Below are 15,003 nucleotides of genomic sequence, written 5' to 3'. Positions count from 1 at the left end.
TTGGGGAGGGGAGGAAACCATGGAAGCTGCTTTATGCAGTTTCCTATGCACATCCTGGCCTTCCCCTAGACTGGCAAAATCTTCAGTTTAGTGGAACACTGAAAGAAATCGCTAAATCAGATTACAGCACAGTAGATGGTCTATTCCAGATCTTCTAAGTCCTTTATATTAGGGACAATCAATGCAAGGCCTGTGAACTATATTCAGCCTACTATATTGCTGCTGCATATGGGCTTTTAAAAATCAAATGCATCTTCTTTGTTATTCCTGTGTTGTATTTTTTTTTCTTAATAGGAAGAAGAGGAATATGAAACAAAAGGAGGCCGTAGAAGAACGTGGGATGATGATTATGTTTTGAAGCGTCAATTTTCTGCTTTAGTACCTGCCTTTGATCCTAGACCTGGTCGTACTAATGTCCAACAGACAACTGATCTTGAAATTCCTCCTCCAGGTATATTCAAGAGCCGTTTGAAAAATGTGGGTGCAAACATGCACAATAACTATTGTAGCATGTCAGAGACAATAAAACAAGAATCAGATTGGAGGATGATGAAGAAGCAATGTATCTGACAAATTGATGGCCAGCTTCAGGAGGGGAGTCAGTGGGTTAAATCAAACCTTGCACTAGCAGAAGTCCACCGGCATGTTGAGACTTCTTTTCTCCTCCCCACTGTATCCCTCTGTGTTGGCCAGGAGCAGATTTTGGGGGTGAACATGGGGCTGTGAGAAGGTATCACCCTCTCCCGAATCTTTTAATGAAGCTGCATCCATCAGTGGAAGCAACCCATTATATCTGCATTGTCCACCTTCAAAACTGTCCCCTGGGTTTGTTTACAAGGCCAGGGGGATAAAACATTTCAAAATTCAGCACATGAAACTGAAATGTTTCTTCATCCCTGAGGCCAACAGCTGGGATGGGGGAGGAAGCATCAGAAATGTACTAGCCTTCCTACCTTTCTCGCTTCACAAATCTATGTTTTAAAGCAGGTGTGCAAAACCTGTGCTTCCCCAGGCCTTTACTGCAGCTCCCATGGGTACCCTAACTCCCTGCCAACCCACCCCCACAACTGCCTGTAGTCTCCATTACTTCCTTCAAATAACCTCAGACAAATCATCAGCAGGTAAGAAAGAACAAAATCTAGATTGGGGGGCTCCTGCCACCCTTGAGGCTAAAAAGATTGTACGTCCCTGTTTTAGAGAGAAGCAATCTATTTTCACCGTGATGAAGCTGGAGATGGAAGATACTAAGTGAAGGAAATAGTTGAGTCTGGAATAAGAGAGATTAGGAGAAGTGGATCAGGGACTGTATACGGATAATAGGAAGGGGAAAGGCCTATAATACCATCATACATGAATTTTTAAAGGCCTTTACTACTTACCCATTTATCTTAATGTATGGACAAGAAATATAGGAACATTGTTCATAAAGGATACAAGAAATAAGCAAATTGAACATACGAAAATGATGAAAGGTGCTAAAGAAAATAGAAATGTATTACTCATCTTTCACCTTTTGACTACAGGAACACCTCACTCCGAACTCCTGGAAGAAGTTGAATGTACGCCATCACCACGTTTAGCACTTACCTTGAAAGTTACAGGCCTTGGTACAACTCGTGAAGTTGAGCTACCCCTAACAAATTTCCGATCAACTATTTTTTACTATGTACAAAAATTGCTGCAGCTTTCCTGCAATGGCAACGTGAAATCTGATAAGCTTAGACGAATTTGGGAGCCAACATACACGTAAGAATTCTTCTAAAATCTGGTCATCAATCTAAAACAGTTTAATGCTATAATCTTATGCACACTTATATCTGAGTAAACTCAATTGAATGCAGTGGGAGTTCTGAATAAGCATGCATACGTTTTCTCTGTAAGACAAGCTATTTAAAGCATGTACCAAGAACTCATTAATGTCTTGCAAGAAGTCTTCCAGGCACTGCAGTTGTGCAATCTCTAATGCTGTAAACAATGGCTATGCAGTGTTTGCATGCTGACAGTTTTAGCTTAATCTTTGAGGTCATCACTTTTTACTGACCAGCAGCTTCAGTATTATGGTTCTTAGATTGTTTGTTTTTTTACATTATGACAAATATGTACTGACTGAAGAATTCTTAATGTAAATTCTGCACTGCACCAAAATTAATAGTTCGTCCCAAATTGACCTACAATCCAAAATGTTTTCATTGTTTTTATAGTTTAATAATTTGTAGACCAGATCTAAGAGTTTCTGCATCAGCAATTGAATTCTTTCAATGGGTTATATCTCCTACTCTGCATTCTCAATTAGGAGAATTATCACTGGTTGATACTATCACTGTGCTGCCTTTGTATGTTAAACAATAAATGTTCAAATCTTGTTAACATGCAGAAAATTTTGAGATTCCCCAAGATCCATATTACATATTGTAACTGGGTGGGCAACCGTTTTTCTGTTGAGGGCGGTGTCCCTCATGGTTAATCTGTCAAGATCCACATGCCAGGATCAGAGCAAAAGTGGTGCATCGCCCCTTTTCTCTTCTGCTAGTTCCTTTTCTCTCTCTCACCCTCTTCATCTCATGCAGCGAGTTGTGAAGGATGGGACAGATTGCGCTTTCCATAAGTCTGAATTGTTCACATGCAGAGGGCTATGGAAATTAGGTCGAGGGCTGTAGGTTGCTCATCCTTGTGTTATGATTTATATGATAGTTGATTCTCCTGCGGAAAGACAGTACTAGATACATAATTATAATCTTTTTATGTTTAGAATTGTCTACAGAGAAATGAAAGATTCTGATAAAGAGAAAGAGAGCGGGAAAATGGTGAGAAGAATTTAATGCTTTAACATTTATGTGGCTGTAGATGTTTGTGCAATTTGTGCACTTAAAAAAAGCAGCTTAAAAATCCTACACTAACTTAGTTCTATTATCCAGAAGATATGATAGAGAATGTTTGTAAATGCATGTTCCCCAAAAAAATGTTTGTAGTGCATGTGAAATCTTTCAAACTTTACAATCAGGAAAGACCAACATTTGGTGGTTCCTGTTGTAGGGTTGCTGGTCAATAGAGCATGTGGAACAGTACCTTGGCACTGATGAATTACCAAAGAATGACTTGATAACCTACCTGCAGAAGAATGCGGATTCAGCCTTTCTGCGCCACTGGAAATTAACCGGCACTAATAAAAGCATTAGGAAAAACAGAAATTGTTCCCAGCTCATAGCTGCATACAAGGTATATGTCTGCATCTAAAAGTATTGGTTTGGGGAATGTCTGTGCTTCTTTTTTGCATCGTGTTAGGAGTCCTGATAGAGGGATTTGATATGTGGCTAATGAAATTGCTCTCTGATGTTTAGCTTTTACCTACTCCAGTCTTTTGTATGCTTTTGAATAGGCACAGTAATTAATATAGTTAGCATCATGCAAACCATGTTTGTATTCGTTTCTCTAAAGCAACAACCATACTAGAATTTTAACCATATACTTAGTATTTACTTCTGATAATTTATACAGGACTTTTGTGAGCACGGATCAAAGTCCAGCTTGAGCCAGGGAGCTATTTCCACACTTCAAAACTCAGACATTCTTACTTCAACTAAAGAACAGCCTCAAGCCAAAGCTGGTAGCGGACAGAATTCCTGTGGAGTAGAAGATGTTCTACAGTTGCTCCGTATTTTGTATATTGTTGCAAGTGACCCTTATTCAACTCGAACTCCTCAAGAAGGTAAGTGGGGTACAACGTTTTCCTTAAAAAATCTTCCACAAAGAAAACATGAAATAAAACTTTCTGTTAATTTTCAGAAGGAGATGAACAGCTTCAATTTAATTTTCCACCAGATGAATTCACAAGCAAAAAAATCACTACAAAAATTCTTCAACAGATTGAGGTAATATATTCTTGAGAAATTGTTTTAATTCAGCTTGATGCTATTGTAGGAAATCAAGAAATATGAAATACAATTTTGTTTAACAAAAGCTGTGAAAATTATTTGTATGTGCCTTTTCATTTGCAGTGTTTGGGTATAGATGGACCCATGTCACTCCACAAACAGATATTGAAACTGAGGTTTCAAAACAAAACAAAACACTTTGTTGGGGGCAGGAGGTGTGGTATTCTTTCCTGGGTAGGTGAGGAGGTTTTAAAACCAGCTAGATGTCCAGTTCAGTGGATTGCATCCTTAATCTTGAAAGCTGAATCTTTTAGGGAAAGTATTGCTGAGATGCAAGTTGCAAAAGCTTAAAAGACTAGCGTTGTCTTTAAATAGCATTGTTATCTCTTTTTTTTTACTCCTAAGTTTCTTTGAACTAGACATATAAACATACAAGAGACAGTATTATTTATTTATTTATTTAAGCATTTTTATGCCTCCATTTAGCCCAAAAAGGCTCTCACGGTGGCTTACAAAAGTATTCCTTGACAGTCCCTGCCCACAGGCTTACAATCTAAAAGACATGGCACAAAAGGAAAGGGGATTGGGAGGGAGGAGGAGGGGGAGAAGGAAAGCAAATTCAGGCACTACAATCTTAGTCACAAAGTTCAGCAGTGACAGTTGGCAGCAGGAGGGACGGAACTCTCAGCTGGAGCTGGACCCAGGCATGATGGAGAGGTGCCTGGCTGCTGCTTCCTCCCTCGTTGGTGGCCTCTGCAGTGACAGTTGGTAGCAGGGGGGAGATGGCTCTCAGCTGGAGCTGGACCCAGGCACAATGGAGAGTATGATGCAGTGGTTAGAGTAGCCTTTCCCACTGGGTGTTTTGAACTTCAGCTCCCATCAGCCCCTGCCAGCATGGAATTCTAGGAGTTGTAGTTAAAATTATCTGAAGGACATCAGGTTGGAGACAGCTGAGTTAGTGACTAGGACTGGGAAGACCAGATTCAAATCTTCAGGCAACCATGAAGCACACTGAGTGATCTTCAGCCAGTCACTACCTCTTGGGTCAACCTATTTCACGCAGTTGTTAGCACAAAAAAGATATGGGCGGGATAAAAAAGATATGAGCGGGAGCATATACATCACCTTGAGCTCCTTGGAGATGGGTATAAATGCATTTGTATGTACAATGATAACAAAAGAATACTTAAACATTTAAGAAAAGTCCTTTGTTATTTAGGATTACTCCCAAAATTAATTTTTTAAAAAAACAAAATATAATGGCATGAAGTGAGAGTGCACAAAAAAGACAGTTTAGAAAACAGAAATAGCTGTTTATCCATCAATTTTGTTCTTCAGATTTCATGCATTAAATGGCTTGTGTGTTTAATTACAGGAGCCATTGGCACTAGCGAGTGGAGCTTTGCCAGACTGGTGTGAACAGATAACTAGCAAGTGCCCTTTCTTAATCCCATTTGAAACAAGACAACTGTATTTTACATGCACAGCGTTTGGAGCATCAAGGTAAGAATTTTGACAAATATTTGGTGGAGTTGAAATGCACTGAAGCTCTTTAATTTCAGTATTAGGAGTTAGTTTATTCTAATGCTGAGAATCTCAGAAATATTACAGAAGCAGCCTTTTTCTTGCTAGAAAAGAGGGAAGTATCAATTTTTTTAAGGCTATCAGATCATTAAGAGGATGAGAGGGCAGATTTGTAAATAATTGCAGTGAGTAATATAATTAAGAAGTGGGACTACCAACAAAAGGCTGCTGTGGATGCTGCTGTTCAGGGTTCCAGTCATTCCATCTCCCGACTGGTCAGCTAGCATTCCATGGTTATTAAGCATGCTCAGTCCTCATTGAGCTATTTGGGTCCCCTCCCCTTTAGGATTTTTTTTTTAACCAAAGGGTGGGGGATTTTGTGTGTATTACTACAAACCCCAGGGTTCCACCCTCCCCAACCCCCTTGCCTGCTGATGCCTTCTTCTTGTGTGTGGACGGTGCTAATTTGACTACATAAGCGATGGCACATCCGCTAAACATTTGGAAATAGATGGATTGCTATGATGCAGAATTTGTGGTGGCTGCATAGTGATCCCAGACAGAGTGGTACAAAGCAAGGTGCACTGTGATTTTTTTAAAAAATTGAGTTTTTTAAAAAAAGAAACGTTGGCCTAATAAAGGTCTCCTTAAATCACCATCTCATCTGAGTTGGAATTAAAGCAATTTCTTCCTGCTATCAGAGCAATAGTGTGGCTACAGAATCGACGTGAGGCCACCGTTGAGCGGACACGAACTACAAGCACAGTGCGAAGAGATGATCCAGGAGAATTCAGAGTTGGGCGCCTTAAGCATGAAAGAGTAAAAGTTCCACGTGGTGAATCTTTGATGGAGTGGGCAGAAAATGTCATGCAGATTCATGCAGACAGGAAGTCAGTTCTAGAGGTAAAATATGCACCCTTTTTGTTTTAAAGTACATTTGCATGGATCTGGACTTCCCTGCTGGAGAAAGGGAGTGAAGTGTTCTTTGCTGATTTCCCCCTTCCTCTGCAGGCCCATGTACATCCTCTGAAACAGCATGTGAGGGGGCACTGAGGGTATAGAGGGAAAGGGGGGATCAGCAAAGATCACCTCCACAAAATCTTGGTCCCTTACGCAAACAGAAGGAGGCCTTCCATTCACAGGAAGGTAATTTATTTATTTATTGCATTTCTACACCGCCCAATAGCCAAAGCTCTCTGGGCAGTTCACAAAAATTAAAAAGTCTGGGATCAACCCATTCTGCTGCTTTGCACATCACAATTAAGCCATCCTGAAAATAAGCAACGGTGGGTTGCTCATGACAGATGCTTAGGCACTCTGCAGCTTGCTGTGGCATGTTCCCCCCTTACTCCTCCCGCCTGCTCCCAGCTTGTATCCTGTGGGCCTTTGCAGCTCAACCTCAGCAACCTACTCCACTAATAGGTGCAAATGTGCTCGTTAGCAGAGTCCAAGTTCTTTCCCCCCCACCTTTGGGAAGATTTGCAAATATTGTATGTTTTTTTTCCTTTTAGCTTCAGGGAGATTTGCACAAATTTGCTAAATGCAGTAGCCACTGCGATTATGTGCAGCAGTTACGGTGTATAAGCACAGTTATTACTGCACTTTAACAAATTTGTGCATATCTTCCCAAACTTTTTTACATTTGCACAAAGTTACATTTGCACAAATCTCTCCAAAAGTGAAATTTCCACAGATCTCCCCAAAGTTGGCCCATGAGGTGGAGGAGTAAATTGACTAGTGACAATTTAAAGATGTAATAGAGAAGGGGATATTGTTGGTGAGATTGCAAGGCGCTATCGAGTTTTTCAACGCTGTTGCTAGGCAGCTCTGTAGCCCTTTCTGGCAAGTCATACGCAAGCCATTGTGCTGGGTTTGAACATCGTGTCAAGCCGCTCTGAAAACATGTCACCCCTGACCAACCTAACAACAAGCCATGGGCTCCAAGGGTGGCTTGTTTGTGATTAACAGACCATGCTGAGGAAACTGCATTGGGTTTCAATGTCATGACAAACCACCCTGAAACAAACATGGCTGACAACCCATAATGGGTTGTTGTGTCTTGTGAGCCAAATCATTTTTCAACTGTATGGGTTTTAGAGAATCTGTTTGGGGTGGGGATGGAAACTACTCAATACCGGTGACCCGGGGGCAACTTATACTATCATGGTCTGGTTTCCAGGTGGAGTTTTTGGGAGAAGAAGGAACAGGATTGGGGCCTACCTTAGAATTTTATGCATTGGTGGCAGCAGAATTCCAGAGGACGGAACTGGGAGCATGGCTCTGTGATGATGATTTTCCAGATGATGAATCACGTCAGGTATATTTCATTTTTCTAATCAATAGAACTAAGAAGGTATGCGGTGGTATGTTGCTCTAACATTTTCTTCCATTGTGTTCTTTTAAAAAATAGGTTGATATAGGCGGTGGATTAAAACCTCCAGGATACTATGTACAGCGCTCTTGTGGGCTCTTCACAGCACCATTCCCTCAAGATAGTGATGAACTTGAAAGAATAAGCAAACTCTTCCACTTTCTAGGGATTTTCTTAGCAAAATGCATCCAAGACAACAGACTGGTAGACTTGCCCATTTCTAAGCCTTTCTTTAAGCTCATGTGCATGGGAGACATTAAAAGCAATATGAGTAAACTGATTTATGAGTCACGGGGTGACAGAGACTTGCACTGCACTGAAAGTCAATCAGAGGCCTCTACAGAAGAGGGGCATGACTCTCTCTCAGTAGGAAGTTTTGAAGAAGATTCCAAATCTGAATTTATCCTCGATCCACCAAAACCTAAACCACCAGCATGGTTTAATGGGATCTTAACATGGGAGGATTTTGAACTGGTAAACCCTCACAGAGCAAGATTTTTAAAAGAAATTAAAGACCTTGCAATTAAGAGGCGTCAAATATTAAGCAACAAAGGACTTTCAGAAGATGAAAAAAACACAAAACTGCAGGAACTAATGATGAAGAACCCATCAGGATCTGGGCCTCCGCTTAGCATAGAAGATTTAGGGTAAGGTGATTTATTTTCTTGCTATTGCTTGAACACCCTGGCCGCCTTATGGAGTAAGAAATTAACATACACATTTAAAAAGTGGGGAAGAAGTCAATTTATTTTCCCAAACATAAATCACAGAATTGGTGGCATTTCCAGAGTATTGGTGAACTTCCAGTTTTGACCATCTATTTTAAGGCTTATCTGTACAGATTTGATCTTAACTTTTTTTTCTGTTCATATATGTGCTACCTTTGTCCTTAAGGAGTTCATCAGTATGATGAAGTAGTGACTATTTATAGGTAGACATACAGACTAGAGAAAGAGTGTACAATAAATGCTAGGATCTTTTGTCCTTAGGTTGCAGAGCAAACCGCTGTAGGAATGAAACTGATATTTCTGTTTTATAATTTCATTAATAGTAATCCAATTCTTGAAATTCTGTGTTAGCCATAAATGTTGAGTAGTGAATCTGTTGCCTTGTAGCAAAACCTCTAATGATTGCTGTTGAAATAATCTGTTAGGGCTAAAGGTTGCGTATTAAATAATAAAAATTGTGTTTCCTGCTCATTCGTTCTGTGATCCTGTTTGAAATTTATGGGATAATTTGTGCAGGAACATCGCAAGCTGCGTGATGCTGACTAGAGACCATTGGTCCATCTACCTCAGAATTATCTGCTCTAACTGGTGCTAGGTTTCAGACAGGAGTTTTCCCCACCACTGCCTGGAGATGCCAGAGATTGAACATGGGACATCTTGCATGTAAAACACGTGCTTGAAGCTTGCATTTTAACTGCCTTTAGGAAGCCAGATTCCAGCTGGACATCAGGAAAAACTTCCTGACTGTTAGAGCAGTACAACAATGGAATCAGTTACCTAGGGAGGTTGTGGGCTCTCCCACGCTAGAGGCATTCAAGAGGCAGCTGGACAACCATCTGTCATGGATGCTTTAGGGTGGATTCCTGCATTGAGCAGGGGGTTGGACTAGATGGCCTTGTAGGCCCCTTCCAACTCTGCTATTCTATGATCTAAGGGCCACCTTTTGTCACCTAGTATATATTTTTTCATCTATAGAAATCCTTGTCAACAGAAAAATCCCAGTACAAGAAAGGATGGATGCCTATTGGATGAGGTGCATTGAGAAAAGTCTTGAAATATCTGATGAAATTATTCCTCATGGGAAATAGCTATAAGAAAGCTAAAACTGCAGCATTCTATTCCTCTTGGTTGTGTGATAATCCAGATTCGTAAAATAGAATCGGACAATTACATTCATTTGAATGGAAGCCACAACCATGCACTGTTTCTTACTACCTATTCAGTACAAAAAAATTATCCACAAAATGTATGCGTTTATAAATTTCAAGAGTAAATTAATGGAAGCAGAGCAGGATAACATCAAATACAGGATTAAAATCTGACTTTGGTTTTTTCTTTTTTCTTAAGTCCCTGCCCAAACCCAGCAAATCACCAAACAGCTTTAACCCACCCACCCCCGTGTGCTTTTAGTGCACAAGCTTTATTATTTCTACTGAGTTTCTACATCAGGTCCAACAGTTCATTTTAATAATACTTGTGTCAATCCCAAATTTAAGGGCAACTTCACACTGCTGATAATTTGTAGAAGATTACTTTGTAGGAGAGGTTCTTAAAGCATATTTTTCACAGTGGTAAGCGCTGGACAAATGGGTGAAGGAAGTGGATAGCTGATTTTCTCCGTCATCCATTGAAATGTATTGGCAGGAGATTCAGGACAGTCAAAGCAAATATTTCTTTACATGATGCATAATTTATTAAATTAGCTGTCACAAGATACGGTGACCACTTGAAAAGCCAAATTAAGTTTTACCAGTTGCTACTAGTTATGACAGATGTATCCAACTTCCAGGTTCAGAGCCTTTGAGTACCAGCTGCTGAGGAACAAGTGTGGGAGGAGGGCTATTACTTTTGTGTCATGTTTGTGGACCTCTGTGATGCATCTAGTTGGCCACTGTGGGGGGAAAGATGCTGGACTAGATTGACCTTTGGTCTAATCCAATAGGGTTCTTCATACGTTCTTAAGATTAGGTAAAAGGATGAATGATACCATTTCTGGGATTACTGTACAGCTTTCGTGGTATTACTATAATACTTTGATATTTGAAAAAATACTAAGTTCATGGCTGCAGTCCCCAGCACCATCTGTGCATATTCAGACTCTGTTTGGTTTTTCACTTCAGCAAGCTACTTTTGAAACTGAGTTGAGCCATCTTAAATGACCTATCTGCTGAAAAAGCATGAACAGCTGTATTACTTCTAATGCCTCCTCTTGTCTTGCAGGCTAAATTTCCAGTTTTGCCCATCATCCAGAGTATATGGTTTTACAGCCGTGGATCTTAAGCCTGGTGGCGAAGATGAGGTAGAGGAACAACTTTAATATGAGTGTTTAATATTTTTCCTCAAAATTCTTCTGTAATATAGTGTGGACACTCTCTGACCATTTACAAATGTTTTCATTATAGTTGGTAACTATGGATAATGCAGAGGAGTATGTGGATTTGATGTTTGACTTCTGCATGCACACAGGCATCCAAAAGCAGATGGATGCTTTTAGAGGTATGTAGCTGACTGATTATTTGGGAGATGGCATCTAAGGGCACAACATTTATGTATTTATTTATTTATTCCTTTGGATTTAAAGGAAATACCAATCACTTAATTAAAAATGAAATGTATGTGTCGAGTGCTTTCTGAGATACTGAAAAAATGAACAGCTAGTTCATCACATCTATATCCTACTTTTCATCTAAGGAGGTCAGGGTAGTGTATCTGTTCTAAATTTGTAACAACCCTGTGAATTAGATTTAAGCTGAAAGATGGTGCCTTATCCAAGGTCACACAGTAAATTTAAGAGCTGAACAGGCCTTCTTTGCCAAATCCACCACCTGCATCACACTGGCACTCTACCTGAATTCATCCTTCATTAGTGTTGGGCAATTTATTTTGTCCCTTGTTGTCTTTTCTGTGGTGCATGTATGACTGTTTCATTATTTCTTTGAGTGTGTTTACGTCATTAGTTATATTTATTATGCTTCCATTGTCTACTGGAGTTGGTGAGATATACCTCAAAATGAGAGGGCATAGCCACTACTTAGTATGATCAGCCTACAGAGAGAAGTAATATAGGGGACGTCACTAGTAAAACCAAGTTGTCTTTTCGTTAGTTATTGTCAAATGTAATAGGGTTCTCAGCTCACATTTGTGATGCTTTTAAACTTTTTAAATCAAGATGGCTTTAATCGAGTCTTTCCAATGGAAAAGCTGAGTTCCTTCAGCCATGAAGAAGTTCAGATGATTCTTTGTGGAAATCAGTCACCGTCCTGGGCAGCTGAAGATATAATCAACTACACAGAACCTAAACTTGGCTACACTCGAGACAGGTACTCCACCAAGTGGCAATATAGTCACACTACTTTTATGACTGTCCATGTAGAATAGTGGGGTGTTGATCCTGAAATACTAAAGTGCATGGAAAATACATGGACAAGTTTATAAAATGTAATCGAAATCTATTTAAATTGTTGGATTATATGTCTGTTATACTTTTCTGACAAGTATGTCTCTAGGAATACCAATTATATTATATTAGACCAACTAACTTGAAGTAAACACCAAATTGGATCCAGATTTAGGTGTATACAACAAGGCTAGTGGAATTCTCTGCCTCCTAGCAGCTGCCCTTCCAGTTCCCTGAAAATGCTGCACAATGAGTTGGGGACCCTGCCTACCAGGGTAGGCTATGGTGGGGGAAGGGTAAATCCCTGAAAATTGGGTGGAGGCACCTACTGTGACTGGAAATTTTTGGAGTTTATTCCCTTCCCCCCAGCCCCGACACTACTGCTTACCCCTACTGCCCATTTCATTCAGCAGGATTCCTGAGCCTCTATAGCATTTTCAGGTGTCTGTAAGAGCTGCCATGGGGAAGTCTGCTTCCGCCACTCCACTTACATTTGCCGAGATCTGGATCTATCCCATCTTGAGTTGTATTAGCAGAACTGCCTTGTATGTGTTGGGTCAATTGCATATTTTCCCCTGCTACGTTAATGGCAGCTACCATTAACGCAGTGGGGGGAAGGGCGTGAGCAGGGGATCTGAGCCCCCTTCATCCTGCAGCCAGCAATGGGGTGGAAATCTGGGCGCATCCGTCCTGACCTGGGAGGGCTGGAGTCAGGGACATCTGCTGCCCATATGGGCCCAGCCGGATTTTCGCCTCATCACTAGCTAAGGATTAGAGAACTCACATGGTGCTCACCCTGCAAGTTCGCTGAGCACTGCTCAGCCAGCCCTGTTCCGGGAGCCAGGCCAGCCAAGCGCTCAGCAATGCACACTTTACTTGTGTGCATTGTGAGGAAAGCATCTGCTGCTTGATATAACTGTTCTGTACAATTTCTGAAATATGTCTCCCTGCTCGACACCACGTCGTCATGAGGTTAAAATGTTCCTAGCCAAGGTGTAATGTCAAATAGTTCCTTCCCTTTTAACATTTCTAAAAGGCAATTAAGTGTGCATGTTCATGGATTAGTTCAAAACTGGTTTGATGTTTGCAATTTATAGTCAATATAATAGTTATATTTAGCATCTGGCTGGTTTACATTAATACTGTTTTGTATTTTAGTCCCGGGTTCCTGAGATTTGTAAGAGTTCTATGTGGCATGTCTTCGGATGAAAGAAAAGCATTCCTGCAATTCACAACTGGCTGTTCAACACTCCCTCCAGGAGGTTTGGCTAACTTACACCCCCGTCTAACTGTTGTACGCAAGGTATGGACATTTCTTAAGATCCCACAAAGCTTGCATATGTAGCCTATGCATAGTTGCCTTATGTTTTTATGAGGACTTGCCTTTGTGATAACTCACTTATGGTTGATCCAGAAAATGGCTTATGTCTCTTGAGGCACCCTTCCCCAACCTGGTGCCATCCAGATGCATTGAGCAGGGGGTTGGACTCGAAGGCCTTGTAGGCCCCTTCCAACTCTGCTATTCTATGATTCTATGATTCTATGATTACAATTCCCATAAACCCTAGCAGTGGTGAAGGATTATGGTAGCTGTAGTCCAAAATCTCTGGAGGGCACCAGTTTGGGGAAAGCTACCATAAGGTAACTGTCAGGCTTTGGCAGAGATCTCCATAGATCTTATTTTTGTTAATGGTTTGGCCATGTGCTTGGCAATCCCTGTTGAGTACAAAGTACAGCAGAGTCTATTGTAGCAGAATGGGTTCCATATAGACATTGTTGCAAGATGACACACCTAGAGGGCAGCACTCCTGCCTTTCCCCTCAGTTGCTCTTCATGCACCGCAGCAGCAGCGTTGAGAGCTTTCTCCAAACTAAATTGCTGGTTTTCTTCTGGCAATTGAATTGAGCATTATATCCTAAAGAATTGCTTTTTCCCTATCTTTTCTTCTACCTTGTTTTTTGTTCTTGTTTCTTCTTTCTTTAAAAGGTTACGTGTTTTCTTTTTTATGAGTGTGTTGACACTTCAGCATTTTCCTTTAGTGGCCTATGGCCCTTCAGACCCAGTGCCATAATTCTGTGGATTATGGGAGCAAATTGACTGACAGTCACAACCTTTGCCTTTTCTACTTGGGCAAAGGCCACTCCCAAGGTTTTTCCAAACACATATGGCAAAATTATTCCTCTTACCTTTGAGCAGTACTTTGGGAACATGCTCTACAGATAGCGGATTCAATAAAGTGGTCAAGGTCCACTCATTCTCAATTTCCTCTAAGCCATCCCTTTCAATATCCCTGGCATTATTTCCAATCTCAGTACCATCTTCATCGAGCTTGTTCCACCCATTGGCTCCGACAACAATTTCAAGTCCAGGCACCAAACCCATCACTGATGTTGAGCTGTTTTATCAGAAAGAAGACAAAGTCCAAACTTTCTTCAGCTAATGATTCAACTGGCAAGTCAAGGAAGAAGAAGAAAAATCCTAAGTGGCATAGGGGGATTTGTATTCCACCAAACCCAGGATGATTTGGCTGTTCCTTAGAAGGACCCCCTACAGCTTCTACTGCCTCTACTATTATTACTTTGGCCAATTCTGATGGTGCAGAATCTTCCATATGAATCACCCATGACCTCTGATGATGTCCACATGACAGGCTTGAGGATGAAATATGATATTCTTCGTTTTTACCCATTCCTTGCCAGGAGTTACCACAGTACACTGACCATACATTATCTGTCTGGTACCATCGTTCCCCAAACTCCAGAAGTGGCTTACGTGATTCATACTATTTCAAGTGTTCTGACCAATTTTACTTGAACAGGAGGGGATGAAGATCAACTTGGAAAAGAACCTCACTCAAGTCAGTACTTTTGCTTACCATACCAAGGACGGATTCCCCACTGAGGTGCTACAGAACGGCCTTGGTATTTTGAACCCTATCCCCCTCATCTCTGAGGTACTTTGCCTGAGTACAAAAGATCACCATGTCATAAATCAGTGGTGTTGTGGAATCCTCACTCTGTATTGGCAACTTTGGCCAGGCCTCCGGTATCAGAACCAACCACTTCAGTAGCACAGACGCTAGTTACACTGACCACAGCACTCCCAGTGGCC

General features: G+C 40.9%; 1 protein-coding gene across 9 annotated transcripts in view; it reads left to right on the top strand.

Moving 5' to 3' along the window:
* Positions 1-15,003, top strand: part of HECTD1 (HECT domain E3 ubiquitin protein ligase 1) — a 79,808-nt gene that overhangs the window by 56,847 nt on the left and 7,958 nt on the right. For 8 of the 9 annotated variants that reach the window (XM_063117774.1, XM_063117777.1, XM_063117782.1 and 5 more), the window contains 14 exons: positions 295-451; positions 1,524-1,746; positions 2,750-2,804; positions 3,034-3,216; positions 3,496-3,706; positions 3,784-3,869; positions 5,248-5,375; positions 6,098-6,299; positions 7,576-7,713; positions 7,807-8,414; positions 10,716-10,794; positions 10,898-10,991; positions 11,665-11,815; positions 13,051-13,195. In XM_063117774.1, coding sequence (XP_062973844.1) covers positions 295-451; positions 1,524-1,746; positions 2,750-2,804; positions 3,034-3,216; positions 3,496-3,706; positions 3,784-3,869; positions 5,248-5,375; positions 6,098-6,299; positions 7,576-7,713; positions 7,807-8,414; positions 10,716-10,794; positions 10,898-10,991; positions 11,665-11,815; positions 13,051-13,195 — 2,460 coding nt within the window. The remainder of the gene's footprint in view (positions 1-294; positions 452-1,523; positions 1,747-2,749; positions 2,805-3,033; positions 3,217-3,495; positions 3,707-3,783; positions 3,870-5,247; positions 5,376-6,097; positions 6,300-7,575; positions 7,714-7,806; positions 8,415-10,715; positions 10,795-10,897; positions 10,992-11,664; positions 11,816-13,050; positions 13,196-15,003) is intronic. The other variant, XM_063117778.1, reaches the window with a different exon arrangement.

This window comes from Elgaria multicarinata, chromosome 2, assembly GCF_023053635.1.
Source record: "Elgaria multicarinata webbii isolate HBS135686 ecotype San Diego chromosome 2, rElgMul1.1.pri, whole genome shotgun sequence".
Lineage (NCBI taxonomy): Eukaryota > Metazoa > Chordata > Lepidosauria > Squamata > Anguidae > Elgaria > Elgaria multicarinata.
Note: the sequence above shows the minus strand (reverse complement) of the source record. Positions and strands in the feature narration are given on the sequence as shown.